At 45.7% G+C, this 27,431-nt stretch overlaps 1 protein-coding gene across 1 annotated transcript in view; it reads left to right on the forward strand.

The window, feature by feature from the left end:
• CP (ceruloplasmin) overlaps positions 1-27,431 on the forward strand; it is a 123,042-nt gene that overhangs the window by 58,387 nt on the left and 37,224 nt on the right. Inside the window, exons 4-8 of the mRNA XM_073674642.1 lie at positions 5,629-5,841; positions 5,972-6,142; positions 11,664-11,918; positions 17,001-17,172; positions 19,486-19,625. Of these exons, the coding sequence (XP_073530743.1) occupies positions 5,629-5,841; positions 5,972-6,142; positions 11,664-11,918; positions 17,001-17,172; positions 19,486-19,625 (951 nt within the window). The remainder of the gene's footprint in view (positions 1-5,628; positions 5,842-5,971; positions 6,143-11,663; positions 11,919-17,000; positions 17,173-19,485; positions 19,626-27,431) is intronic.

The raw sequence follows: 27,431 nt of genomic DNA on the forward strand, positions 1-27,431 counted from the left end.
TTTCAGGAATTACCTAGCAGCAGGGTGATTGTTTCGCCGTTGGGGGTCGTGCCCAAAAAGAGGCTAATAAGTTTCGTTTGATTCAGCATTTGTCATACCCTAAGGGGTTTTTTCGGTGAATGATGGCATTGCTCAGGAATTATGTTCGGTGGAGTATTCAGTATTCGATGCGGCGGTGGGATGGGTGTGGAGATATGGGCCAGGATCGTTGCTAGCTAAAACTGATATCGAATCGGTTTTTGGATTGCTGCCAGTACATCCGGATAGCTTCCCATTGTTAGGTTGTTTTTGGAAAGGGGAATACTACGTGGACAGGTGTTTGCATATGGGCTGCTTAATTACGTGTTCCCTGTTTGAAACGTTTAGTACGTTTTTGGAATGGGTGGTGAGGGACCTGGCATCAGTTCAGTCAGTCATTCATTATTTGGATGACTTTTTGTTTATAGGCCCTCCGCAATCGTTGTTGTGTAGGACTTTGTTAGGAACTATGGTGTGGGTAGCGGAGCATTTTTGGCATACCTTTGGCAGGTAATTTAAAAAAAAAAAAAAAAACAGAGGGACCTTGCACCTTGTTAACTTTTTGGGCATCCTAACTGATACAGAGAGGATGGAGTGTCGGTTACCTGATGATAAATTGAGTTTGCTCAAGCAGGAGGTCGATAGATTCAGGAGGTTGCGTAAGGTGACGCTGAAGGAGCTACAATCCCTGTTAGGTCGTTTGAATTTCGCATGCAGCATTATGCCAATGGGCAGGATATTTTGTTGCGGGTTGGCAAGGGCGACAGCAGGAGTGCGCGCCCTCCATCATTTCATTCGTTTAAATAAGGATCACAAGGAGGATTTGAAGGTTTGGAAAATGTTTTTTGGAAAATTATAACGACAGGTTGTTAATTCAGCACGAGTTTTTGAGCAGTCGTGATTGTGAGATTTTTTACAGATGCTGCAGGAGGTGCTGGTGTAAAAATTCCATCGCAGATGCCTTGTCTCGTTTTCAGTGGGATCGTTTTTTCGGGCGCTAGCACCAGAAGCAGAGGACGTGGGACAGGAATGCCCTTCGCATTTGTGGCAGCTGATTATGGAGGAGTGGGGACGTTTAATACGAGAGTCCATTAAGAGGCTGACCTGGTCCTCATACGAGGCATCGTAGCGAGTATGGAAAAGTTGGATAATGCAGTGGGGTTTGGTGGAGAATGTCGGTGATAGGGAGATGGCGGTGTTCTTTCTTGTAGGTAGGGCAGCGGAGATTGGATGGTCTGTTTCAAAAGTGGGGATAAGAGATGTTACAAAGTCCTTTTTAGTGTAGCAAGCACTTAGGGGCTTTAGGAGAGGAGATAAGGTGCTAGATAAAAGAAGACCGGTGACTTTTAACATCTTGAAACATTTGGGTTTAGTGTTAGACGAAACTTGTTGTTCAGTTGTGAAGCTACATTGTTTAGGTTAGCCTTTTCGTTAGCGTTTTTTGGTGCGCTGAGATTGTCTGAATCGGTGGCACCAAGTAGACTGGCAATTTTGGCCTTGGCGAGTGGGTTCCTTATTATGTCATGAAAATGGGGACTTTTCTTAAATAGCAGTATTTAAGAAAGGAGTTCAGAAGTTGGGCCTTCGCCCGGAGGTGTACGGGTCACATTATTTTAGAATTGGCGCGGCGTCAGAAGCTAATGGCTTGGGCTTAGGCAGGGATGTGACAAAGCGGATAGGGAGGTGGAGTTCTGATCGTTATTTGTCCTTTGTGCGGCATTAGGTACGGGGGGCTGAGGTTGTTTTCATATTGTTAAGTATTGAATACATTGTGGTTGTTTGTTGCAGTTGGTGTCCCATTGTTAGCGTGGTTTCTGGGACATTCCTTTGTCCACTGGGGGTGTTGCGAGCGGAGGCTAGACGGTAGGCAGTTGGGTTTTAGGAGAGAGCAAGTTGTGGTTTGGTGGCTCGTCTCCAGAGGCATGGTATGGAGAAGGGTGCTGCCTGAATTTCATAAGGGAGCCCATTTGGTTCGGACGCTGGATATTTTGGTGGTGCATATGGGGGGGAATGACTTGGGGGCTCGCCCGGTCAGGGAACTGATGAGGGACATTCGATTTAATTTTTAAGGTTATGGACATCCTTTCCTGTGGTGTTGTCGGTCTGGTCTGACATTGTGCCAAAAAAAAAAAAAAGGTGGAGGGAGGCTAGATCTTTGAAGGGGATTAATAGGGCGAGAGTGAGGTTAATTAGAGCCATATCAGCCTTTGTGTCAAGGAACGGGGGAGTAAGCGTTCGACATTTTGAACTCGAGGCGGGAGTTGGAAATTTTTGGGCAAAGGATGGTGTACATTTGAATGACATTGATGCAGATTTGTGGGCATTGGCTATACAGGAGGGGAATGAGAGGGCTTTGGCGGTTTTTTTGGGGCACTCACGAGCCTGAGGTGGTCAGGGCTGTTCGTTTGTGGCGTGGGGTAGGGTTCTTGGAGTTGGCACAGAAGTGTCGGTGGGAATAATTTGGTTAAGAAAGGGGCTGGAAGCAAGGGAAGCTGGATGGAAGCCCCACATGACCGGGATGGGCCACGAGGGTGGAATTTTTGAGATAAAGGATCAGGATTGGGTATTAGAGCTGAGGGGTGGGCAGTTGGTGGTGGGAGGGTGAGTATATCAAGAAAAAGTGCGGGAAATTAGTCAGTCCGGCAGGGAAGTTACAGGAGAAAGTTCCCACCCACCCCTTTTTTCTGGTTGCATCTGTTCAAGTATAAGTGGGAAGTGGCGGTGGTACGGTGGAAAACGTTAAGGAGTAAGATGGACATATGTCTATTATAATTGTTTAAAAAAAAAAAAGTGAATAAAAAATAAAGAAAAATGAGGTAGAGTGTTTGTCGCAGTGGCTTGGCGGGGGGTGGGGTTCTTGGAGTTGGCACAGAAGTGTCGGTGGGAATAATTAGGTTAAAATTACAGCCAATTGGTTAATTGAGCGGGGTGATCTGGCATTTGGTTTTTGGGCTCTGGACGGGGTTTTACCCTGGGAGCTTTTGGTGCCCTTGAGCTGGTGATGGACGGCTGAGGGTAATATGGTGGTTCCAGTTTGGTTTAATTTATGCCAGATCTAATTTTTAACTCCAAGAACCCTCCCTTCTTATTTATTTATAACACTGTTAATGTGCTAATGTTGTTTGTTAATAAAATGGCCGCTGTGGCCAAATTTATCCAAAGAAATTACAGGTGCAGTGTTTTTATTTGTGGGAAAAGGTGAGTGCTGGAAAATGGGAGGAACAGGTTAAACGGTGGAATCCGGGTTGGCCGTACACGGTCATGTGTCTCCTCCTCAGCATTCTGTCCCCATGTGTCTCCTCCTCAGCATTCTGTCCCCATGTGTCTCCTCTTCAGCATTCTGCCCCCATTTATGTCCTCCTGAGCATTCTGTCCCCATGTGTCTCCTCCTCAGCATTCTGTCCCCATGTGTCTCCTCCTCAGCATTCTGCCCCATGTGTCTCCATAGCATTCTGCCCACATGTGTCTCCTCCTCAGCAATCTGCCCCCATGTGTCTCCTCCTCAGCAATCTGCCCCATGTGTCTCCTCCTCAGCGTTCTGCCCCCATGTGTCTCCTCCACAGCGTTCTGCCCCATGTGTCTCCTCCTCAGCGTTCTGCCCCCATGTGTCTCCTCCTCAGCGTTCTGCCCCCATGTGTCTCCTCCTCAGCGTTCTGCCCCCATGTGTCTCCTCCTCAGCGTTCTGCCCCATGTGTCTCCTCTTCAGCGTTCTGCCCCCATGTGTCTCCTCCTCAGCGTTCTGCCCCATGTGTCTCCTCCTCAGCAATCTGCCCCCATGTGTCTCCTCCTCAGCGTTCTGCCCCATGTGTCTCCTCCTCAGCATTCTGTCCCCATGTGTCTCCATAACATTCTGCCCCCATTTGTGTCCTCCTGAGCATTCTGCCCCCATGTGTCTCCTCCTCAACAATCTGCCCCCATGTGTCTCCTCCTCAGTGTTCTGCCCCCATGTCTCCTCCTCAGCGTTCTGCCCCCATGTGTCTCCATAGCATTCTGCCCCATGTGTCTCCTCCTCAGCAATCTGCCCCCATGTGTCTCCTCCTCAACAATCTGCCCCATGTGTCTCCTCCTCAGCATTCTGCCACTATGTGTCTCCTCCTCAGCATTCTGCCACTATGTGTCTCCTCCTCAGCATTCTGCCCTCATGTGTCTCCTCCTCAGCATTCTGCCTCCATGTGTCTCCTCCTCAGCATTCTGCCCTCATGTGTCTCCTCCTCAACAATCTGCCCCCATGTGTCTCCTCCTCAGCATTCTGCCCTCATGTGTCTCCTCCTCAACAATCTGCCCCCATGTGTCTCCTCCTCAGCATTCTGCCCCTATGTGTCTCCTCCTCAGCATTCTGCCCCTATGTGTCTCCTCCTCAGCATTCTGCCCCTATGTGTCTCCTCAGCATTCTGCCCCTATGTGTCTCCTCCTCAGCATTCTGCCACTATGTGTCTCCTCAGCATTCCGCCCCCGTTTTACAAAGTAAAAATAAAAAGTTCTCCTTGCCGCCGCTCCACCGACCACTCTCCTCCTCATCTGAGGCGCGAATGCCAGCAAGTCACAGGCCGGCAGTGACGTCAGATGCCGGCGACGTGCGCACTGATGTCAAGCAGCTGCCGGCCTGTGATTGGCACGGTAATAATTTGAAGTGAAACTGCATCCGAGGACGCCAGTTCAGGCTCACTGGGCCCCATTCGCCAGCAAGTGCAGTAATGCCCTGATGGCGGCCCTGGTCATAAAGGCTATATTATAGGCAAATTACAGTGGCAGAATAAAGTTCAAGAATAAGCATGTAAGCAGGGGTTGTCCAGTGCTTAGAGAGTTCTCTCCAGGGCAACCTCTTACAAGCAAAAGGAACACCTACATTGCATTCAGAAAGATAGGTGGAATTATTTGTATAGCACATTTTTCTTATTCTAAAAAGTAAGTAAATTTTTTTTCTTTAACTTTCCTCCAGGCATTGCAACATTTTTGTAATATATTTCATTTGTTTTATTTTGCATCGTTCTCTCCCAAACACCAAGCAAAAGTGATTTTACAATGCTCAATTCATTATTTTAGAAGTTCCTTTCAACTGCTGCTCAGCAAGATCCATACACTATATTAAAGCATTCTGTGTCTGTGTGCAGGACATTCCTGACTAATCCTATCTGTTACCCACTCCCATATATAGTGGAATTCCTGATACAGTATATTGGAATATAGTCTGTAGCTTTGCTGAGGAGCAGTTGAAAGCAGCTTTTAAAGTAGCATAAACTGAGCATTGACACTGCACTGTAAAATATTGTTTTGAAGAGAAGGAGGAATAAAAAGGTAATGAAGTATATGAAAAAAAAATCATATCTTTGCAATGCCTTGAAGATAATAAAATAAAGATAATGTTTAGTTACTCTTTAAACTGTTCACAGCCTCCTGATGTCGACAATATTTTTAGTACACATTTTTCAGAGACTTTGGCTCAAGTGTGTTGCAAACAGGGACCTGATAAGTGGAATCTTCTGCTGCTTTAGCCCATTGTGTGTTCGAAAACGCTTTTCTAGGCACTGTTGCAACAATAAAATGATCATCCATTGGACTAGTGTTAAGTATAATTGTACATTTCTAATTGAAAATGCATTTTATCTACAGGAGCATTATACCCGGATAATACCTCCGAATCACAGAAAAAAGACGACGTTGTGAAGCCTGGGGAGTCATACACATACAAATGGGATGTTGTTAAGGATCAAGGTCCAATTGCTAGAGATGAAGACTGTGTGACCAGGCTTTATCACTCCCACATTGATGGCCCAAGAGATGTTTACTCGGGACTTGTTGGACCTTTAATTATCTGTAAAAAAGGTGAGCAAAGGAGTTAGCTTTTGCTGTTTAATTCAGCAATTACCTTTTACTATATCCTTGGTATCTTCCTTTTTTAGAATCTTTAAAAAATCCAGACTTTCCACCAATGATAACAACAATTTATTCTTAGGTAAAATAGAAGAAGTAGGGAAGAACCAGTACGATAAGTTCATTACGATGTTTGCTGTGATAGACGAAAATTTTAGCTGGTATCTGGATGAAAATATCAATATTTATTGTACTGATCCTGGCTCAGTTGATAAAGAAGATGAAGATTTTCAAGAAAGCAACAAAATGCATTGTAAGTCTACTATACATTACTGTAAGTCTACAACATTCCATTCTTGTAAGTCTACCACATTCCATTATTGTAAGTCTACCACATTCCATTCTTGTAAGTCTACCATATTCCATTATTGTAAGTCTACCATATTCCATTATTGTAAGTCTACCACATTCCATTATTGTAAGTCTACCATATTCCATTATTGTAAGTCTACCATATTCCATTATTGTAAGTCTACCATATTCCATTATTGTAAGTCTACCATATTTCATTATTGTAAGTCTACCACATTCTATTATTGTAAGTCTACCATACATTATTGTAAGTCTACCATATTCCATTACTGTAAGTCTACCACACATTATTGTAAGTCTACCACATTCCATTATTGTAAGTCTACCATATTCTATTATTGTAAGTCTACCATATTCCATTATTGTAAGTCTACCATACATTATTGTAAGTCTACCACATTCCATTATTGTAAGTCTACCATATTCTATTATTGTAAGTCTACCATATTCCATTATTGTAAGTCTACCATACATTATTGTAAGTCTACCATATTCCATTCTTGTAAGTCTACCATATTCCATTATTGTAAGTCTACTATACATTACTGTAAGTCTACCACATTCCATTCTTGTAAGTCTACCATATTCCATTATTGTAAGTCTACCATATTTCATTATTGTAAGTCTACCATACATTATTGTAAGTCTACCACATTCTATTATTGTAAGTCTACCATACATTATTGTAAGTCTACCATATTCCATTATTGTAAGTCTACCACACATTATTGTAAGTCTACCACATTCCATTATTGTAAGTCTACCATATTCCATTATTGTAAGTCTACCATACATTATTGTAAGTCTACCATATTCCATTATTGTAAGTCTACCATATTCCATTATTGTAAGTCTACCATTTTCCATTATCGTAAGTCTACCATACATTATTGTAAGTCTACCACATTCCATTATTGTAAGTCTACCATACATTATTGTAAGTCTACCATATTCCATTACTGTAAGTCTACCACACATTATTGTAAGTCTACCACATTCCATTATTGTAAGTCTACCATATTCTATTATTGTAAGTCTACCATATTCCATTATTGTAAGTCTACCATACATTATTGTAAGTCTACCATATTCCATTCTTGTAAGTCTACCATATTCCATTATTGTAAGTCTACCATATTCCATTATTGTAAGTCTACTATACATTACTGTAAGTCTACCACATTCCATTCTTGTAAGTCTACCATATTCCATTATTGTAAGTCTACCATATTCCATTATTGTAAGTCTACCACATTCCATTATTGTAAGTCTACCATATTCCATAATTGTAAGTCTACCATATTCCATTATTGTAAGTCTACCATATTTCATTATCGTAAGTCTACCATACATTATTGTAAGTCTACCATATTCCATTACTGTAAGTCTACCACACATTATTGTAAGTCTACCACATTCCATTATTGTAAGTCTACCATATTCCATTATTGTAAGTCTACCATACATTATTGTAAGTCTACCATATTCCATTATTGTAAGTCTACCGTATTCCATTATTGTAAGTCTACCATATTCCATTATTGTAAGTCTACCATTTTCCATTATCGTAAGTCTACCATACATTATTTTAAGTCTACCACATTCCATTATTGTAAGTCTACCATACATTATTGTAAGTCTACCATATTCCATTACTGTAAGTCTACCACACATTATTGTAAGTCTACCACATTCCATTATTGTAAGTCTACCATATTCTATTATTGTAAGTCTACCATATTCCATTATTGTAAGTCTACCATATTCCATTATTGTAAGTTTACCATATTCCATTATCGTAAGTTTACCATACATTATTGTAAGTCTACCATACATTATTGTAAGTCTACCATATTCCATTATTGTAAGTCTACCATATTCCATTATTGTAAGTCTACCATTTTCCATTATCGTAAGTCTACCATACATTATTGTAAGTCTACCACATTCCATTATTGTAAGTCTACCATACATTATTGTAAGTCTACCATATTCCATTACTGTAAGTCTACCACACATTATTGTAAGTCTACCACATTCCATTATTGTAAGTCTACCATATTCTATTATTGTAAGTCTACCACATTCCATTATTGTAAGTCTACCATATTCTATTATTGTAAGTCTACCATATTCCATTATTGTAAGTCTACCATATTCCATTATTGTAAGTCTACCATTTTCCATTATCGTAAGTCTACCATACATTATTGTAAGTCTACCATATTCCATTATTGTAAGTCTACCATATTCTATTATTGTAAGTCTACCATATTCTATTATTGTAAGTCTACCATACATTATTATAAGTCTACCACACATTATTGTAAGTCTTCCATATATTATTGTAAGTCTACCATATTCCATTATTGTAAGTCTATCATATTCCATTTTTGTAAGTCTACCACATTCCATTATTGTAAGTCTACCATATTCCATTCTTGTAAGTCTACAATATGCCGTCACTGTATGTCTACCATATGCCAATGTTGGCTGATTTGTGTGGGTCCCCTCCTTAGGACCTGAATCTATCTCTGCGGTAACCTCATGTGGTGTACGGCAGAGGTTGTGTTCCCAGCGGTCTATAATGTGCCTCATGGTGGCCCAGCTTTCTGTCATGATGAGCCTCCTTTATTTCCCAATTACACACACAGAAAGTTCCACAATATATAAAAGGAAAGGGGATATAACAGTGGGTATCAGACCATTTGAGACGCGCTCCTGGACATAGGACTGATGGTGAATCCCAAACCTGTGCACATCAGAATGGGCAATGTGGAGAATGATGATTTGCACAGCAGCTGCCTCTTTAAGTAGAGGATGATGGTGGTTAGTGCAATTAATCCCCAATCATGAAGAAGCCGTGATAACCTGAAAAGAACATTCTCTTTACTAATGATAACAGGGCAAATAATTATATACAAACATTAGGGAATTGGTGTCAGGTTTACACTCACAGTTGAAGACTGACTTATACAGGCAGATCTCTGTGGGACAATTGTTTCATCAAATCAGAATATTTCTTCCTTAGGGCTGAGCTATTCTTATGCCCTGAGACAGCTTTTCCTCCTAGAAGTGCAATAGGAATCTTCCTAATATGTAGGCTGTCAGCCCCTTCTAGACCCAGCAATCAGGGGGAGGAAACTCCCTATCCTGCAATCTGCCTTCCTCTTCTAACTCCTCTCACATAATGGCTGACCATTTACACAGGACTCTATTCTCACAGCAGTTAGCTCCTCCAACTCTCATGTGACTCTTACAGCTGCAGTCATTGGCTGACTGCCCAGGGGAGTTTGTTCTAGAAGCTTTTCAGAAGCTGCATACCAAGCAGAGCTGGGTCACATGAACAAGCCTTTGTGGGGAAGATTAACCCTTTTTTTGCGCTGCCTGCCAGCAGTTCCCACAATATGCAACAACATACAGTTTACACAGAAATCATAATATTTGCATGGATCACACTATATACATCCGGTGTCTCATGGAGATGGCCACTTTATGGGACACCACATCTCCACAATGATGTTACTCGTCACACCACTGGAAATGGAGAGGTGGTCGCATAAAAGTGTCTCTCTCCATTCGCATATATGGTAGTACCAAAATTGGCAAGCAAGTTTGCTCATAATTTTCTTATTTCCTATTAAGGATTCGCTTACACTGGTGATTAGACAGTGTATAACTTGGACGTGTGCTATGTGATGTTTCATCGGATAGCACTCGCTCCAATGTTATACTATGGAGCAGTGCCGACTAGCATTTTTTTTGCTTATGCCGAGTTGGCAGGCTGTGATTGGCAGCATAGCTTGGACGGAGCGCACCCATACAAGTCTATGGGTGTGTGCAAAACATCGGACTGCACTCAGATGTCATCCGAGTGCAGTCCGATATACGCCAAATCACACAATGGAAAAGATAGAGAAATTAAGTTCTCCATCTTCTCCGCACCTCACCTGTGATCCGATTCTCGCATGGGAGAATCTCAGTAAAATGAAACTTGGATCACGCTCGCAGCAGAGTTTCAGCCGGGGGTCATTTGCATATAGCATTGGATTCTCTCGCATGAGAGAATCATCGAATGCTATTCGCTAGTGTGAGTGAATTCTAAGGGTACGTGCAGACGATCAGTAATCACTGCAGATTGGATGCAGCGGACAGATGTTACAGCATAGTGGATGGGATTTCAAGAAATCCCATGCCCACTATGCGTCTCCGTGTATCTGCGGATCACTCGCGGACACGGACATGCGGCGCGTCTTTCCACACTGCAGAATGTCAATTTCTCTTGCAGAGCCTCTAGTCTCTGCAAGAGAAATTAGATCAATACAATGTATTGATTGCGGTGAATCCACATGGTTCAATGAACACATGCAGATTCACCTGCGTGCAGCGCTTTGGACGCAGCATAAAGTATGCTGCGTCCAAAGCGCAGCCAATACCGACCAAGTGCACATACCCTAAGAGTGAATAGAGAAGCCATGCATGTGCATCCACCTTTACATTCCCAGTAGCGCGAGGCAGGGTCCCAATTTCAAGACAGATATGGGTTCTGCTAGTGGTTCCGTGTCTAACAGACATGTTTGAGTGTTCAAGATAGGGTTAGCCTCTTAAGACTCGGATCACACTTATTTTGTCGCTTTCTTTCAGATGCACCAATGCCCCATGAATCCTATTGACTTATATTAAAGCCCATTATGTGCAGGCATGGTGAATATCAGAATCTATGATGAAGGGTCTGACCTGAACACTCAGTGCAGATGTGAACAGAGTATAGGGGTATGTTCACACATTGCAGTGTTTTTGCTGCATATTGCACGCCATGTATTTGGTGCGTAAAATATGCAGCGTTTTACAGCACCAGCATAATCAATGAGATTTCTGAAATCTCATGCACCTGCTGCTTTTTTCATGTGTATTTTGAGCCAAGATTCAGTATGTCAATTCTCTCAACATCCTTGCAGTGATTTTTACCCGTTCCAATTAAATTTGTAATCCGAGGAAAAGTATAATAAAAACATATGCGCCACTTCTGCATTTTTCACATACGTCTTGTTTTTTCGCTTACTAATACTGATGTAAAATACTGAACTTGGCCTTAGTGAGGACATAGCTGCTGACCCTTTCACTGCCATCATCTGTACTGTAAATGAGTATGTTCTGATATCAATGCAGCTAAAGGCAGGTAAATAGACTGGGGAAACGCAGGGGTTTGGAAGACACTTCCTTTTTTTCTTTTCAGGAATGAAGATAAATCCCCAAATAAAGTGTTTTGCAAATTCCCATAACTTTTCATGCTGGACAATCTTTAATGCATTTATGTTACAGATAAAAATATAAAATCCCATTAGCCTATCAGGAGGAGTACTGGCACAATTATGTAGATATTAAAGACAAGACTTTGTGATCACTCCACAGAGAGTTATGGTTTCCACTGTACTCTTACATAATTTCTTTCTATATTATAGCTATCAATGGATACATGTACGGGAACCTCCCAGGCCTCTCCATGTGTGAGAACACGAAGGTGAAGTGGTACCTGTTCGGTATGGGCAATGAGGTGGATATTCATTCAGCATTCTTCCATGGTCAGGTGTTAACACAGCAGCGGCATCGTGTGGACACTATTAGTCTCTTCCCAGCTACTATGGTCGAAGGTACAATGGAGACCAAGAACAGTGGGAAATGGCTCCTCAGCTGTCAAGTTAATGACCACTTGGAAGGTTAGTCATGTCAAATGCTTGCCAAGAGCACAAAACTATCTCACTATGTGACCTGTGAAATAATAGTTACCGTATATTCCGGCGTATAAGACGACCTGGTGTATAAGACGACCCCCCTACTTTCCTGTTAAAATATACAGTCATGGCCAAAAGTTTTGAGAATGACACCAAAATTATATTTTCACATGATGTGCTGGCCTCTGGTTTTTATTAGTGTTTGTCTGATGTTTATATCACATGCAGAAATATAATTGCAATCATATTATGAGTACCAATAGGTTTTATTGACAGTTAGAATGAGGTAATGCAGCAAGTCAATATTTGCAGTGTTGCCCCTTCTTCTTCAAGACCTCTGTAATTCTCCCTGGCATGCTCTCAATCAACTTTTGGACCAAATCCTGACTGATAGCAGTCCATTCTTGTATAATCAATGCTTGCATTTTGCCAGAATTTGTTGGTTTTTGTTTGTCCACCCGTCTGTTGATGATTGACCACAAGTTCTCAATGGGATTAAGATCTGGGGAGTTTCCAGGCCATGGACCCAAAATCTCTATGTTTTGTTCCATGAGCCATTTAGTTATCACCTTTGCATTATGGCAAGGTGCACCATCATGCTGGAAAAGGCATTGTTGGGCGTCAAACTGCTCTTGGACGGTTGGGAGAAGTTGCTCTTGGAGGACATTCTTGTACCATTCTTTATTCATGGCTGTGTTTTTAGGCAAGACTGTGAGTGAGCCGATTCCCTTGGCTGAGAAGCAACCCCACACATGAATGGTTTCAGGATGCTTTACAGTGGGCATGAGACAAGACTGGTGGTAGAGCTCACCTCTTCTTCTCCGAATAAGCTGTTTTCCAGATGTCCCAAACAATCGAAAAGGGGATTCATCAGAGAAAATGACTTTGCCCCAGTCCTCAGCAGTCCACTCCCTGTACCTTTTGCAGAATATCAGTCAATCCCTGATGTTTTTTCTGGAGAGAAGTGGCTTCTTTGCTGCCCTCCTTGAAACCAGCCCTTGCTCAAAGAGTCTCCGCCTCACAGTGCGTGCAGAAGCACTCACACCAGCCTGCTGCCATTCCTGATCAAGCTCGGCACTGCTGGTAGTCCGATCCCGCAGCTGAAACAGTTTTAAGATACGGTCCTGGCGCTTGCTGGTCTTTCTTGGGCGCCCTGGAGCCTTTTTGACAACAATGGAAGCTCTCTCCTTGAAGTTCTTGATGATGCGATAGATTGTTGACTGAGGTGTAATCTTTGTAGCTGCGGTACTCTTCCCTGTTAGGCCATTTTTGTGCAGTGCAATGATGGCTGCATGTGTTTCTTTAGAGATAACCATGGTTAACTGAAGAGAAACAAGGATACCAAGAACCAGCCTCCTTTTAAAGTGTCCAGTGATGTCATTCTTACTTAATCATGACTGATTGATCGCCAGCCCTGTCCTCATCAACACCCACACCTGTGTTAATGGATCAATCACTAAAACGATGTTAGCTGCTCCTTTTAAGGCAGGACTGCAATGATGTTGAAATGTGTTTTGGGGGTTAAAGTTCATTTTCTGGGCAAATATTGACTTTGCAAGTAAAATAATTGCTGTTAAGCTGATCACTCTTTGACATTCAGGAGTATATGCAAATTGCCATTACAAAAAATGAAGCAGTAAACTTTGGAAAAATTACTATTTGTCTCATTCTCAATACTTTTGGCCATGACTGTAGAGTTTAGGATATATTCACCGTATAAGACTACCCCTTTTCCAACGCATACCAAACACCGGTAAAAATTAAAAAAAAACAGATTTGAATTTAACATGGTCCTTTTTTAATTTAAATTCTTATGACATGCAGGTATATAGCAGGAAAACTGTCACTCATAAACATATTAAAATAGGGGGGACCCCACGTCATTTTTTGGGGGTGTCCCCCATTCTAATAGCTAGTAAAGGCTAGGTATTCAGCTGGGGGCTGATATTAGTAGCCTGGGAAGCTCCGTGGGTATTACCCCCTTCCCAGGCTTCAAACATCTGCCCCAGCCGTCTGCTTAACCTCCGCTAGAGACTATAATGATGGTGGATCCCACGCCAATTTTCTTTTTAAAAAATCCTTTATTTTAACACTAAATGACAATTGAGGGGTTAATAAAGATGCAGTCCCTAAATTATTATTAATTTTGTAATTAATTTTTCCCAAAAATGTTGACGTGGGCTTCGCCATATTTTTGTGTCCAGTCAGGTACAGCAGGCAGGAACGGGCTGCCCCCAACCACCAGCTGCCTATTTGTACCTGGCCGGACACAACAATATAGGGAAGCCCTTTTTTTTTAAATTATTTCATGAAATAATTAAAAAAAAAAAGACGTGGGGCTTCGCCCTATTTTTGTGTCCAGCCAGGTACAACTAGGCAGCTGGGGGCTGGAATCTGCAGCGCAGGGAGGCCCAAGCTTTCTGGCCCCCCCCCCCTGCTGCAAATTGCAGTCCGCAGCCACCCCGGAAAATGGCGCGTTCATAGAAGCGCCATCTTCTGGCGCTGTACCCAACTCATCCAGGGCCCTGGTGCGGTGGCTCACTGGGTAATAAAGGGGTTAAGGCCAGCTTGGCATTATCAGCTGGCCCTAAGCCCGAAATTCATGGGGTCACGCCAATATTAGACATGACCGCCATGAATTTCTAGTAAAGTAATTAAAAAAAACACAAACACCCAGAATAAAGTCCTTTAATTGAAATAAAGACACAATCCTTTATTGTTCTAAATTAAACCATACTTACCATCACGCCCATTCCAGCTGAAGCCAATGATCTCCTGCAATAAAAGTAAAATAATAAAGCAACCTCATCCTTACCTCTCCATGGTTCCCAGGACCGGTCCAGCTCTGCTACATTCACATGACAGGCTGCACCGCAGCAGAACGCTGCCGTTCAGCTTGCCATGCGGCAGACACTGAGAAGCGCAGGCATGCTTGTGCTCCTCAGTGTCTGACTGTGACGGCATCCAGATGAGCCGAGATCATGTCCAATGAACTCGGCTCACCTCATGCACGTCACTGACAGCGTGGGAAAATTCTCCTGCTCCCCGCATGCGCAGTAGAAGTTTCCCACGCTGTCAGTGACGGACGTCCAGGAGGTGAGCTGAGTTCATTGTCGGCTCATCTGGATGCCGTCACAGCCAGACACTGAGGAGCGCAAGCATGCCTGCGCTTCTCAGTGTCTGCGGGATGACAGGCTGGATGGCGGCGTTCTGCTGCGGTCCAGCCTGTCATCTCGATGTAGCAGAGCTGAAGCTGTCGTGGGAACCATGGAAAGGTAAGGATGAGGTTGCTTTATTATTTTACTTTTATTGCAGGAGATCGTTGGCTTCAGCTGGAATGGGCGTGATGGTAAGTATGGTTTAATTTAGAACAATAAAGAATTGTGTGTTTATTTCAATTAAAGGACTTTATTCTGGGTGTTTGTGTTTTTTTTAACTTTTCCTATGGGGTTAGTAATGGGGGTGTCTTATAGACGCCTCTCCATTACTAACCTGGGCTTGATGTCAGCTGGCATTATAAGCTGACATGAACCCCAACCCTATTACCCCCTGCCACCGCTACAGGGCAGTGGGAAGAGCGAGGCTAAGTGCCAGAATTGGCGCATCCTATGAATGCGCCATTTCTGGGGCGGCTGACGGCTGGTGTTTCTAGCCTGGGAGGGGGCCAATATTCATGGCACCCTTCCTGGGCTATTAATATCAGCCCCCAGCTGTCTGCCTAGCCTTTGCTAGCTATTAAATTAGGGGGGACCCCACGTCATTTTTTTTGGGGGGTCCCCCATTTTAATAGCTAGTAAAGGCTATGTATTCAGCTGGGGGCTGATATTAGTAGCCTGGGAAGCTCCGTGGGTATTACCCCCTTCCCAGGCTTCAAACATCTGCCCCAGCCGTCTGCTTAACCTCCGCTAGAGACTAAAATTAAGGGGAACCCCACGCCAATTTTTTTTTAAATAAATCCGTTATTTTAACACTAGATGACAAGTACAGTAACCAGCACTGTCACTGTACTTCATACATATGTGACTGACATGTTTCTATCTATCTAATCTATGTGTGATGCTCTATCTTTCTGTTATAAATTGTCGGGTACAGATGCTGAATTGCCGGCCGGCTTTTTTAAAGAGACGGTGCATGAAAACACTATTATTTGTTTTAATAAATCCTTTACACTAAATGACAAGTACAGTAAGCAATACTGTCACTGTACTTCATATATATGTGACTGACATGTTTCTATCTATCTAATCTATGTGTGAAGCTCTATTCTTTCTATTCTAAATTGTCGGGTGCCGGCTTATGCCGCTGCTGAATTGCCGGCTTTTCATATATTGTCACAGAAGCGATGCGAACTTCCCTGCTCCGGACACAGCGCAGCGCTTCTGTGACAAGTGAAAGCTGTCGGCACAGAAGCCCTGCGCTGTGTCCGGAGCTGGGAATACGCAGCGATGTGTCAGTTTCAGCACAGAAGCGCTGACTGTCTGGACCTACCGCCGCCGTATTTTAACTCCCTCCACCTTATATTAACTCCGACATGGCAGGGATACGGCCACGGCAGCTTATTAACACCCCCAGAGTATCCCCGCATGTCAATTTCTGGAAGTTCAAAAGCATTACCGGCGTATAAGACGACCCCAGACTAGACAGAAGATTTTTCAGTCTTCAAAAGTCGTCTTATACGCCGGAATATACGGTATATATGTACCATGAAGGCCTTATCAAGAAGTCAGGGTTTTTTATTTGTACTAGAAAAAAATAGATCGTTTTAACCCAGTGTGCTGAATCCTATTTTAATCCATCTTTGGTCCTCCTGTCTGTTTTTACCATCAGTCTGGCATCAGTTGTCCTCCTATGCAAAAAAAAATCCAATCTTCTCCGACCCATCAAACAGTAAAACATGGAAATCACTTGGATGAGACGTGGATGGCATTCAAGTTTTTTTTTCTTAATTTTTTTTTAAAAAGACTCATTCACTTAAATTTGAGTTTTGACCCACAAATCAGATAAATTAGAAGCATATTTCCATTTTGAAAAACGACATCTGAATGAACCTCACATATTGTTTTGTAGGTGGCATGCAAGCAATGTATGAAGTTAAGAACTGCACAAAAAAATCCAAAATGCCATGCAAGTTGTCATCAATGATAAGACGTTATTATATAGCTGCTGAAGAAGTAATTTGGAACTATGGACCAACATCTGTCAATCAGTTCACTGGACAAAAGCTAGATAATCCTGAAAGGTGAGATGAGTCTCATTATTGGTGCTGGTAGAGCATGTGCCTAGGAGTTGGGTGCCAGGTAAGTGCCAACAAGCCCTCTCTTTTTGGTCACGGTAATTGTAACCAAGGCTAAGGCTGGTAATTGATGATGCCACAAGTGAAGGAAATAAGTAAATCATTTCTAAACTTTGCCTTAATCGCCAGTTCTAGCAATAATACCGTAGTAATAGTCACTAAATAACACATCTGAGAGGCACTTCTAATTGACCAGAACCTAATTATAGGGGTTATCCCACAAATATTTATACATGAAATAAATTAGAACAAGTACAATTCAAATGATTTTCCACTACTAGGACAAACCCTTCTAAATTACTATATTTCCCCTTTTAAAATAATAACAGCCTGTACTCGCCTCCGATGCCGGCGTGATTCCATCTATGTTGGTGCCGTTTCTCCCGGAGCTTGCATGACATTGCTATGTTACGTGAGCCCTGCAGCCAAACACTTCTTTTGGACAAAACTGAAATCCAGATGAAGTCAGAGCAGAGCAGCAACTCTCTCTCTTCTTCCAGATGTCAGTTTCATTTGAAAGAAGTGAGAGTAAAGCAGCCAATTAGCAGCAGCTAATTGGCTGCAGGGCTCACGGGACATAACAATATCATGCTAGCCCCAGGAGACGTGGCGCAACATCGATGCAGGCATCAAAGGTGAGTACAGGCTGTTATTATTTTACAAATAGCAATTGAAGAGGGGTTTTCTGTGTAGTGGACAACCCCTTTAAGTGACTTCTGAATTTAAAATATGTTAAAAAGATTACCTGACCAAAAATTTTATAAATTAAGGTTTGTAGTAGTGCCCCCTTGCTTGTTTTTCTCATTACATCCTTGTACTGCAAGCGGTGGTGAGCAGGCTTTCCCATAATCCGCAGCATCCTGTTTCATACTAGAGGGGGAGATGGAAAGCATGTACAATGCATTCTCCTCCTCCTCCTTACTGGTGCAGATATTGCATTTTCACTGTATCTCATTGTTATTTTATAATTATAGCATAGCTGGGCCAGCAGTAACATCATAAACGCTGAAGTAACTTTGCAGAGTGTCAGTGCAGGTATGTTGTCATCGCCCTCTCATTTCTCACTGCACACAGGACCACCCAATAGCCGGTGGCTGATACGGACAGGAGGGAGGGATGCGAGCGTGTCCGCACTGCCACTGTGCGTGCATTTGCTGGGCTATTTCAGTGTCAGTGACATGCGGGGCCGGGGATTCAATTCATACAGCACTGACTCTGGGCAAGTGAGAATTGTCAAACTGGCTAAGGGGATATGCATGGAATGTTGATTGAGGGACTGGAACTGTGCACTGAACCCTTTTCCACATCAAGGGTACTCCAAGGAGCCCTCATTTGCATATGCAATAAAATATCTTTTCTTTCTAGAAAACTAAAAAAATGAAATTTATACAGGTATAAGTAGGAGCTAAGTTCCCCATAGGACTGTGTAAGTAGGTTTAATTGAGTTTTGGGGTGACAGATTCCCTTTCAGCCATATGTAAGCTTTCTGAAGTGCGGTAAAAGCAAAAACGTATCCCCAATGTGAGGGTGGTCAAACTTATGTAGGGTGTAGCATATGCCCCTCTGCTCCATGGCCCAGCGAGCCCCTGGACAAAGGGGTGTTAAACTGCCCTGCTTGTTTGTAGACTATCAAGAATGAAAATAAATGTATTGTTAAGGTGCTATACTGTGGTATAGCCCGGATCAATCAATTCTCAGTCACAGACACTGCAGGTCCTGCACCTCCCTATCACTTGAACCTTTGCATTATTATTCATAAACTGAGACAACCACTCCCATTTTCTGTGTTCTTCAGCGTTGCAGTAATGCAGCACATTATCATTAGTATTGTTGGTCACTATCGCATGGTTTACATACCTCCTAATCTCTGTTCTCTGGACATATTCAAGGCACATCCCCATTAAAATATTCAACTTTCTACATCATGCAGCTCTTCATAAATCTCCCCAAATATGTGCTGCTGCCATTCCTTGTAGATAATTTTCTATAGATTCATAGAGATTGCAAATATTGCGATGTAGACCAGATCCATGATAATAGATTATTATATAAATAAAAAACGATTGTTCTATAATAATAATAATAATAATAATAATAATAATAATAATCTTTTTATTGTCTTTTATTCTGAGGGATATTGATCCCAATCCTGGCCTTCTCCACACAAGTGTGTTACATAGTTGCTAAATATTTTGTATACGATCACAGCATTATTCTATTATCACATACAAAATAAAAAAAATCTCTCCTAATTTATAGTGAATCCTCCACATTTTTCAAGCAAACTGAAAACAGAATTGGCGGCTCTTATAAGAAAGTGGTTTATATGGAATACACAGATTCATCGTTTACAAAAAGGAAGGAAAGATCCAAGGAAGAAGAACATCTTGGAATTCTAGGTAATTTCTTCCTAATCATACATTTCAATAGAAATGCAGGTGGCATTACTATAAAGGTATGTGCCCACGATGAGGAGCCGCTGCAGCCCCGACGCTGCAGAACAGACGCATGACTTCTGTCCTCATGCAAATGAGCGTCCGTGCATTTTTTTTTTTCACATGCAGATTTTCCTCATTGATGCAAGTCTATGGGGAAAATCCACATGCGGACCCACAGGAGAAATTGTAATGCTGTGGATCTGAAAGCCGCGACACATGCCAGTTTCCGCGAGTGAACCGCAGGTGCACAGAGACGCATAGTGGACATGGGATTTCTTGAAGTCTCATCCACTAAGCTGTAAAATCTGGCCGTTTCGGGTTTGACGCTGCATAAACACGCAGAGTCAAAACCGCAGCAAATCTTGAACGTGGGAACGCACCCTTATACTGCATTAGTAAATTATATAACATATCAGTCTGATTTTAATAAAAGGAAAAATCATACTCTATTACAGTATATTGGAGCTATGACAACTATGATGGGTAATTTTTAAAGCAGATCTCTACAGAGCCTGGAAAGGATTAGTCCACAAATAATATTTATCACCTATTCGCATAATGGGAACGGAGCCGTAATCTGTATGTGTGATCACTGATCCTTTCACCTCTGTGGCTCTATAGGAGCAGTACTGCGCATGTGTGAGCATTACTCCCATAGACAGTGACAAGTATAAAGCTCATTGCCTAGGTTATCAGCCACCACTACAGTCTATCAGAGGTGGCCTGTTGCTAGGCGAGGAGCGCATGCTCATGTTCCTAGGCAAGTTCTTTACTATAGAGCTTGCAAGTGCTGCTCTGGAGTTGGCTCTGGGCAGTTTCAGTGACCCTGACCTCCTCCAGTGCTGCAGAGGCGAAGTTGCCTCTTCTAGCCGTATTTGAGAGCATAGTGTTTGGCCAGCAGTACTCTAAATCAGTTGCTCAAACGCTGATTCATCAGCAGTGCACCTCTCCCTGGCACATAGGAAGCATGGAGGCAGGAGACTGGGGCACTCCATAAGAATGAAAGTAAAACAACCCCTTTACTTATAATAGGGTCTGCCAGGTGTAATGCACACGCCCGGACTGACTGGCGTGTGCGTGTATATGTAGTGATTCCACTGGACCGTACCGGAGAGTGAATGCCTGGAGGGGCGTAACTAAGTATCCACCACGACGGCATACGACGCCAGTGCACCAAGGAGGAACCGAGCAGAGGGACCAGGGGCTACTTCAGGTCAGACCCCGGACACGGCTGTTGACCCACACTGGGGAATACAGGAACAGGCAGGTTAGGCTGGCACACAGACGGGTGGCTGCTGGCAAGCACTACTGGTATGCAAACAGGGAGGTACTGACAGGTACGGCCGGTATGCAGGCAGGTGGATGCTGGTAAGCACGACTGGTATGCAGGCAGGGAGGTACTGGCAGGTACGACAGGGTGGAGCACAGAGTGGATAGGTCCCAGTACAGACTGGGACTCAGGAACAGAACCGCAGATGCGGTGAACAAACACAGCAGAGTGAGGCCGCCCGGAGCAGTGAGCAAGAGCAGAGCAAGACGAGGCCGCCTGGAGCGGTGAGCGAGAGTAGAGCAGGACGAGGCCACCTGGAGGGGTGAGCGAGAGCAGAGCAAGACGAGGCCGCCTGGAGCGGTGAGCGAGAGTAGAGCAGGACGAGGCCGCCTGGAGGGGTGAGCGAGAGTAGAGCAGGACGAGACTGCCCGAGCGGTGAGCAAAGGGTCAGAGCAGAGCGAGGCTGCCAGAGCAGTGAGCAAAGGGTCAGAGCAGAGCTAGGCTGCCGGAGCAGTGAGCAAAGGGTCAGAGCAGAGTGAGGCTGCCAGAGCAGTGAGCAAAGGGTCAGAGCAGAACGAGGCTGCCGGAGCAGTGAGCAAAGGGTCAGAGCAGAGCGAGACTGCCGGAGCAGTGAGCAAAGGGTCAGAGCAGAGTGAGACCGCCGGAGCAGTGAGCAAAGGGTCAGAGCAGAGCGAGACCGCCTGGAGCAGTGAGCAAAGGCAGAGCAGGCAAGAGCCGCCGGAGCGGTGAACAAGGCAGAGCAGGCAGAATCCGCCGGAGCGGCGAGCAAGGCAGGGCAGAGGGGACAGGGCTCTGTTCACACGGAACAGACAGGAAGGGAAAGGCAGAAGCAGATAACCACAGGGTACTTGCAGTGAAGTAGCGAGTGGACCACAAACTCACAAACGGAAGTACAGTGACAACGAGCAGGAGTTAGGTACGAGTTCAGACTCTGCAGAAAAAGGGAAGATATGGGCATAGAGAGAGACAGGAAACAGGCTGGAAGATAGTTAGGGCAGGAACAGACACTGGGAAAAGACACAGACAACAGATCTAGGTATGCGGCCCCTAGAGGGCAGAAGGAACAGGCTAAAAGCGTGTTCACACGGGCCTGGAAATACAGCCTCCAGGAAAGGCAGAAAGACAGTTGGCTAGAGTACACAGACAGGACACAGTTCAGACACGGGAACTGATACCGCAAGGCAGGAAACATAGACAGGACCTGGCACATCAGTGACTAGAAGCCAACTGACAGAACAAGATGCTCAGGCAAGGATTGCAAGGAGGAGCTGGTTTAAATACCAGTTGACAGACAGCAATAGGCTGATGACGCATTAGGGATGTGTCTGCAGCAGCTACAAGAAACAGGAAGTTCGGCGGGCGTCGCCCTAAGCAGCCAGAGCAGAGCAGAGCAGACAGTATGGAAAGAAGCCAGAGTGGCAGTCTGGACTGGAAATCAAGTGCGCGCTCTTGCACAGTGGGAGGTGGACCACTATGCAAGGACGCCGCCAGGTATGTTACAGTACCTCCCCCTTACGCCCCCTCTTCTTCAGGCCAGCCAGAATCTTCCGCAGGGAATTAGAGGGCCAATCCTTCTCTTCAAGGAGATTACTTCTACTGTCCACAGGAAGAGACAAAACTGGTCTCATCTGAGTAGCTAGGATGCTACCTCCTATCCAGCCATCCTCAGCAACAGATGAAACGGGTGAAGTACCAGGAACAGCACACAAGGAAGTCTCTCTCCACTTATTATCAGGTAGCACCCCAGAGGGTTCAGGAGACAACTGGAAGTCCTCCGCCGGGTTGGAGGGGTGCAAAGACTCGGGGGTAACCTCTGCTTCGTGGTACCTCTTGTCAAGCTCACAGGATGAAATGGGCGAGGTATCAGGTACAAGGTGTAGAAAAGTCACTGTCCCTTTGTTATCTGGTGGTACCCCGGAGGATTCAGGAAACAACTGGAGGTCCTCCGCCGGGTCAGAAGAGTGCAGAGACTCGGGGGTAACCTCTGCTTCGGAGTACACTAGGTCGGACTCACTGGACGAAGCGGGCGAGGTATCAGGTACAGAGTATAGGAAAGTCTCTGTCCATTCGCTACCAGGTAGCACCCCAAAGGGTTCAGGAGACAACTGGAGGTCCTCCGCCTGGTCGGAGGGGTGTAGAGACTCGGGGGTAACCTCTGCTTCGGAGTACACTAGGTCGGACTCACTGGACGAAGCAGGCGAGGTATCAGGTGCAGAGTATAGGAAAGTCTCTGTCCATTCGCTACTAGGTAGCACCCGAAGGGTTCAGGAGACAACTGGAGGTCCTCCGCCTGGTCGGAGGGGTGTAGAGACTCAGAGGTAATCACTGCTTCGGAGTACCCTTGGACAGGCTCACCGGGTAAAGTGGGCGAAGTATCAGATACCGGGTGCAGGAAGTCCTCCTGTGTGGATTCTGGGTGGGCAGCAGTCTTTTCGAGCAGCCGAACTGGTGCGCTACCCACGCACATTACCCGTCGGGGCTGCTCCGGGATACTGGGAAGTGAAGCTTCAGCAGGGACTTCAAGGTTGGGGTCAGGAGGTCTTTGGGAGGACAGACCCTGGCGTGACGGCTTGCCTCTACGCCTAGCACGTCTGTGTAACATACCTGGCGGCGTCCTTGCATAGTGGTCCATCTCCCACTGTGCAGGAGCGCGCACTTGATCTCCTGTCCAGAATGTCTCTCTGGCTTCCCTCCATGCTGTCTTGTTTGTGTCTGTGTCTGTTTCTGCTGCTTAAGGGCGGCGCCCGATCACTTCCTGCCTTTTGTACCTGCTGTGGGTCACACCCCTTGTGCGTCCTCAGCCTATCGCTGTCTGTCTCTTGGTATATAGCTCAGCAGCTCCCTTCTATCCCTGCCTGAGCATATGTGTTTCTTTCAGTGTGTGCTTGCACTCTGAAGGTGCCAGGTCCCGTCTTTGTTTCCCTGTCCGCCCTTCCTGGAGGCTGTATTTCCAGGCCTGTCTGAACTAAGTCCTGTATGTCTCCTGCCTTGCGGTGTCAGCTCCCGTGTCTGAACTGTGTCCTGTATGTCTCCTGCTTTACGGTATTAGTTCCCGTGTCTGAACTAAGTCCTGTATGTCTCCTGCCTTGCGGTGTCAGCTCCCGTGTCTGAACTGTGTCCTGTATGTCTCCTGCTTTACGGTATTAGTTCCCGTGTCTGAACTAAGTCCTGTATTTCTCCTGCCTTGCGGTGTCAGCTCCCGTGTCTGAACTGTGTCCTGTATGTCTCCTGCTTTACGGTATTAGTTCCCGTTTCTGAACTAAGTCCTGTTTGTCTCCTGCTTTACGGTATTAGTTCCCGTGTCTGAACTAAGTCCTGTATTTCTCCTGCCTTGCGGTGTCAGCTCCCGTGTCTGAACTGTGTCCTGTATCTTGTCTGTCCTGTCTGAACACGCTCCTTGCCTGTTCGTCCCGCCTCTCTGGGGGCAGTATTCCCAGACCCGCTCCTGTATCCCGCTGCAGTGTCGGTCTCCTCCGTACACTCAGTTCCAGTCTGAACTCTCTCCTATCCTTTACCTGTTTTGTCTATGTCCATTCCCTTCCTTTTCCTGCAGAGTCTGTACTCGTACCTAACTCCTGCTTGTTGTCTCTGTACTCCCGTTTGTGAGTTTTTGGTCCACTCGCTACTTCACTGCAAGTACCCTGTGGGTGTCTGGCTCTGTCTTTCCCTTCCTGTCTGTTCCGTGTGAACAGAGTCCTGTCCTGCCCTGCTTCTGCCCGCTGCTCCTGCAGTCCTGTCCTGCCCTGCTTCTGCCCGCTGCTCCGGCAGTCCTGTCCTGCCCTGCCTGTACCCTATCCTGCCTGTATTGTTCCTGAGTCCCAGTGTGTACTGGGCCCTATCCTGCCTGTATTGTTCCTGAGTCCCAGTGTGTACTGGGCCCTATCCTGCCTGTATTGTTCCTGAGTCCCGGTGTGTACTGGGCTCTATCCCGCCTGTGTTCCTACCTGCTAGTGCCTCCCCGTCTGCACTCTAGCTGTGCTTGCCTTTACCCGCCTGCCTGCATACCCGCCTGCCTGCATACCCGCCTGCCTGCATACCCGCCTGCCTGCATACCAGTCTGTTCCTGTATTTCCCTGTGTGGGTCAACAGCCGTGTCCGGGGTCTGTCCTGGAGTAGCACCTGGTCCCTCTGCTCGGTTCCTCCTTGGTGCACTGGCGTCGTATGCCGTCGTGCCACCTTGGTCGGATCGGGTAGATACTTAGTTACGCCCCTCCAGGCATACACTCTCCGGCACGGTCCAGTGGAATCACTACCAATCACATGCACACGCCGCTCTAGCCCGGGCGTGTGCATAACAGCATGCTCAGGCCATGGTTCCCGTTGAGCCCCACGGCCTTCGCTCTCTGAGAAGTTTCCAGCGAAGACTTGCATTAAAATAAATAAATAAATTTTTTTTCCCTTAGCTGAGTTCCAGGCGAATTACGCTCCGTCCAGATGGATCTATCAGCTCTCGTTCCTGCGGATCCGCCACGTTACTATGGGGATCCAAGACAGTGTCGTGCATTTGTGGAGCAATGCATGCTACACTTTAAGGCCTACCCTCTTTATTTTCCTTCCGATTGGGCTAAAGTGGCCTTTATTATGTCTTACCTGGCGGGGGATGCCTTGGAATGGATCAACCCCCTATATGAGACACAGGATCCGATCCTCCGGGACCTAATGGCCTTCCTGGTGGCCTTTCTAATGGTCTTCGATGATCCTAACCCGGAGGCTCCAGCTGAAGCTTCACTTCCCAATATCCCGGAGCAGCCCCAATGGGTAATGTGTGTGGGTAGCGTAATAGTTCTCCAGCCCAATGAGACTACTGCCCACCCAGAATCCTCACAGGGTGACTACGCTTTCCGGAATACTTCTTCCAACCTCAAGAGGCAGTCCAGACGTGCTAGACTTAGAGGCAAGCAGTCACGCCTGGGTCTGTCCTCCCTGAGACCTCCTGAACCCTTCGGGGTGCTACCTGGTAACGAAAGGACAGAGACTCTCCTATACTCTGTACCTGATACCTCGCTCGCTTCGTCCAGTGAGTCCAACCTGGTGTACTCCGAAGCAGAGGTTACTCCCGAGTCTCTACACCCCTCCGACCAGGCGGAGGACCTCCAGTTGTGTTTAGAACCCTTCGGGGTGCCACCTGGTGGTGAATGGACAGAGACTTTCCTATACTCGGTACCCGATACCTCGCCTGCTTCCTCCAGTGAGTCCGACCTAGTGTTCTCCGAAGCAGAAGTTACTCCCGAGTCTCTACACCCCTCCGACCAGGCGGAGGACCTCCAGTTGTGTTTAGAACCCTTCGGGGTGCCACCTGGTGGTGAATGGACAGAGACTTTCCTATACTCGGTACCCGATACCTCGCCTGCTTCCTCCAGTGAGTCCGACCTAGTGTTCTCCGAAGCAGAAGTTACTCCCGAGTCTCTACACCCCTCCGACCAGGCGGAGGACCTCCAGTTGTGTTTAGAACCCTTCGGGGTGCCACCTGGTGGTGAATGGACAGAGACTTTCCTATTTCCTGTACCTGATACCTCGCCTGCTTCCTCCAGTGAGTCCGACCTAGTGTTCTCCGAAGCAGAAGTTACTCCCGAGTCTCTACACCCCTCCGACCAGGCGGAGGACCTCCAGTTGTGTTTAGAACCCTTCGGGGTGCCACCTGGTGGTGAATGGACAGAGACTTTCCTATTTCCTGTACCTGATACCTCGCCTGCTTCCTCCAGTGAGTCCGACCTTGTGTACTCTGAAGCAGATGTTTTCTCTGAGCCTCAGTACTCTTCTGACCCGGCGGAGGACCTCCAGTTGTTTCCTGAATCCTCCGGGGTACCACCAGATAACAAAGAGACAGTGACTTTTCCTCATTATGTACCTGATAACCCGTCTATTTCTTCCTGTGAGCTTGACAAGATGTACCTCGAAGCAGAGATTACCCTCAAGTCTCTGTCCCCCTCCAACCCAGTGAACGACTGGTCCTCGAATTCCCTGCGGAAGATTCTGGCAGGCCTGAAGAAGAGGGGGCGTAAGGGGGGAGGTACTGTAACATACCTGGCGGCGTCCTTGCATAGTGGTCCATCTCCCACTGTGCAGGAGCGCGCACTTGATCTCCTGTCCAGAATGTCTCTCTGGCTTCCCTCCATGCTGTCTTGTTTGTGTCTGTGTCTGTTTCTGCTGCTTAAGGGCGGCGCCCGATCACTTCCTGCCTTTTGTACCTGCTGTGGGTCACACCCCTTGTGCGTCCTCAGCCTATCGCTGTCTGTCTCTTGGTATATAGCTCAGCAGCTCCCTTCTATCCCTGCCTGAGCATATGTGTTTCTTTCAGTGTGTGCTTGCACTCTGAAGGTGCCAGGTCCCGTCTTTGTTTCCCTGTCCGCCCTTCCTGGAGGCTGTATTTCCAGGCCTGTCTGAACTAAGTCCTGTATGTCTCCTGCCTTGCGGTGTCAGCTCCCGTGTCTGAACTGTGTCCTGTATGTCTCCTGCTTTACGGTATTAGTTCCCGT

The sequence above is a fragment of the Phyllobates terribilis genome, unplaced genomic scaffold, assembly GCF_046119375.1.
Source record: "Phyllobates terribilis strain yellow unplaced genomic scaffold, ASM4611937v1 Scaffold_3__8_contigs__length_932513732, whole genome shotgun sequence".
NCBI lineage: Eukaryota > Metazoa > Chordata > Amphibia > Anura > Dendrobatidae > Phyllobates > Phyllobates terribilis.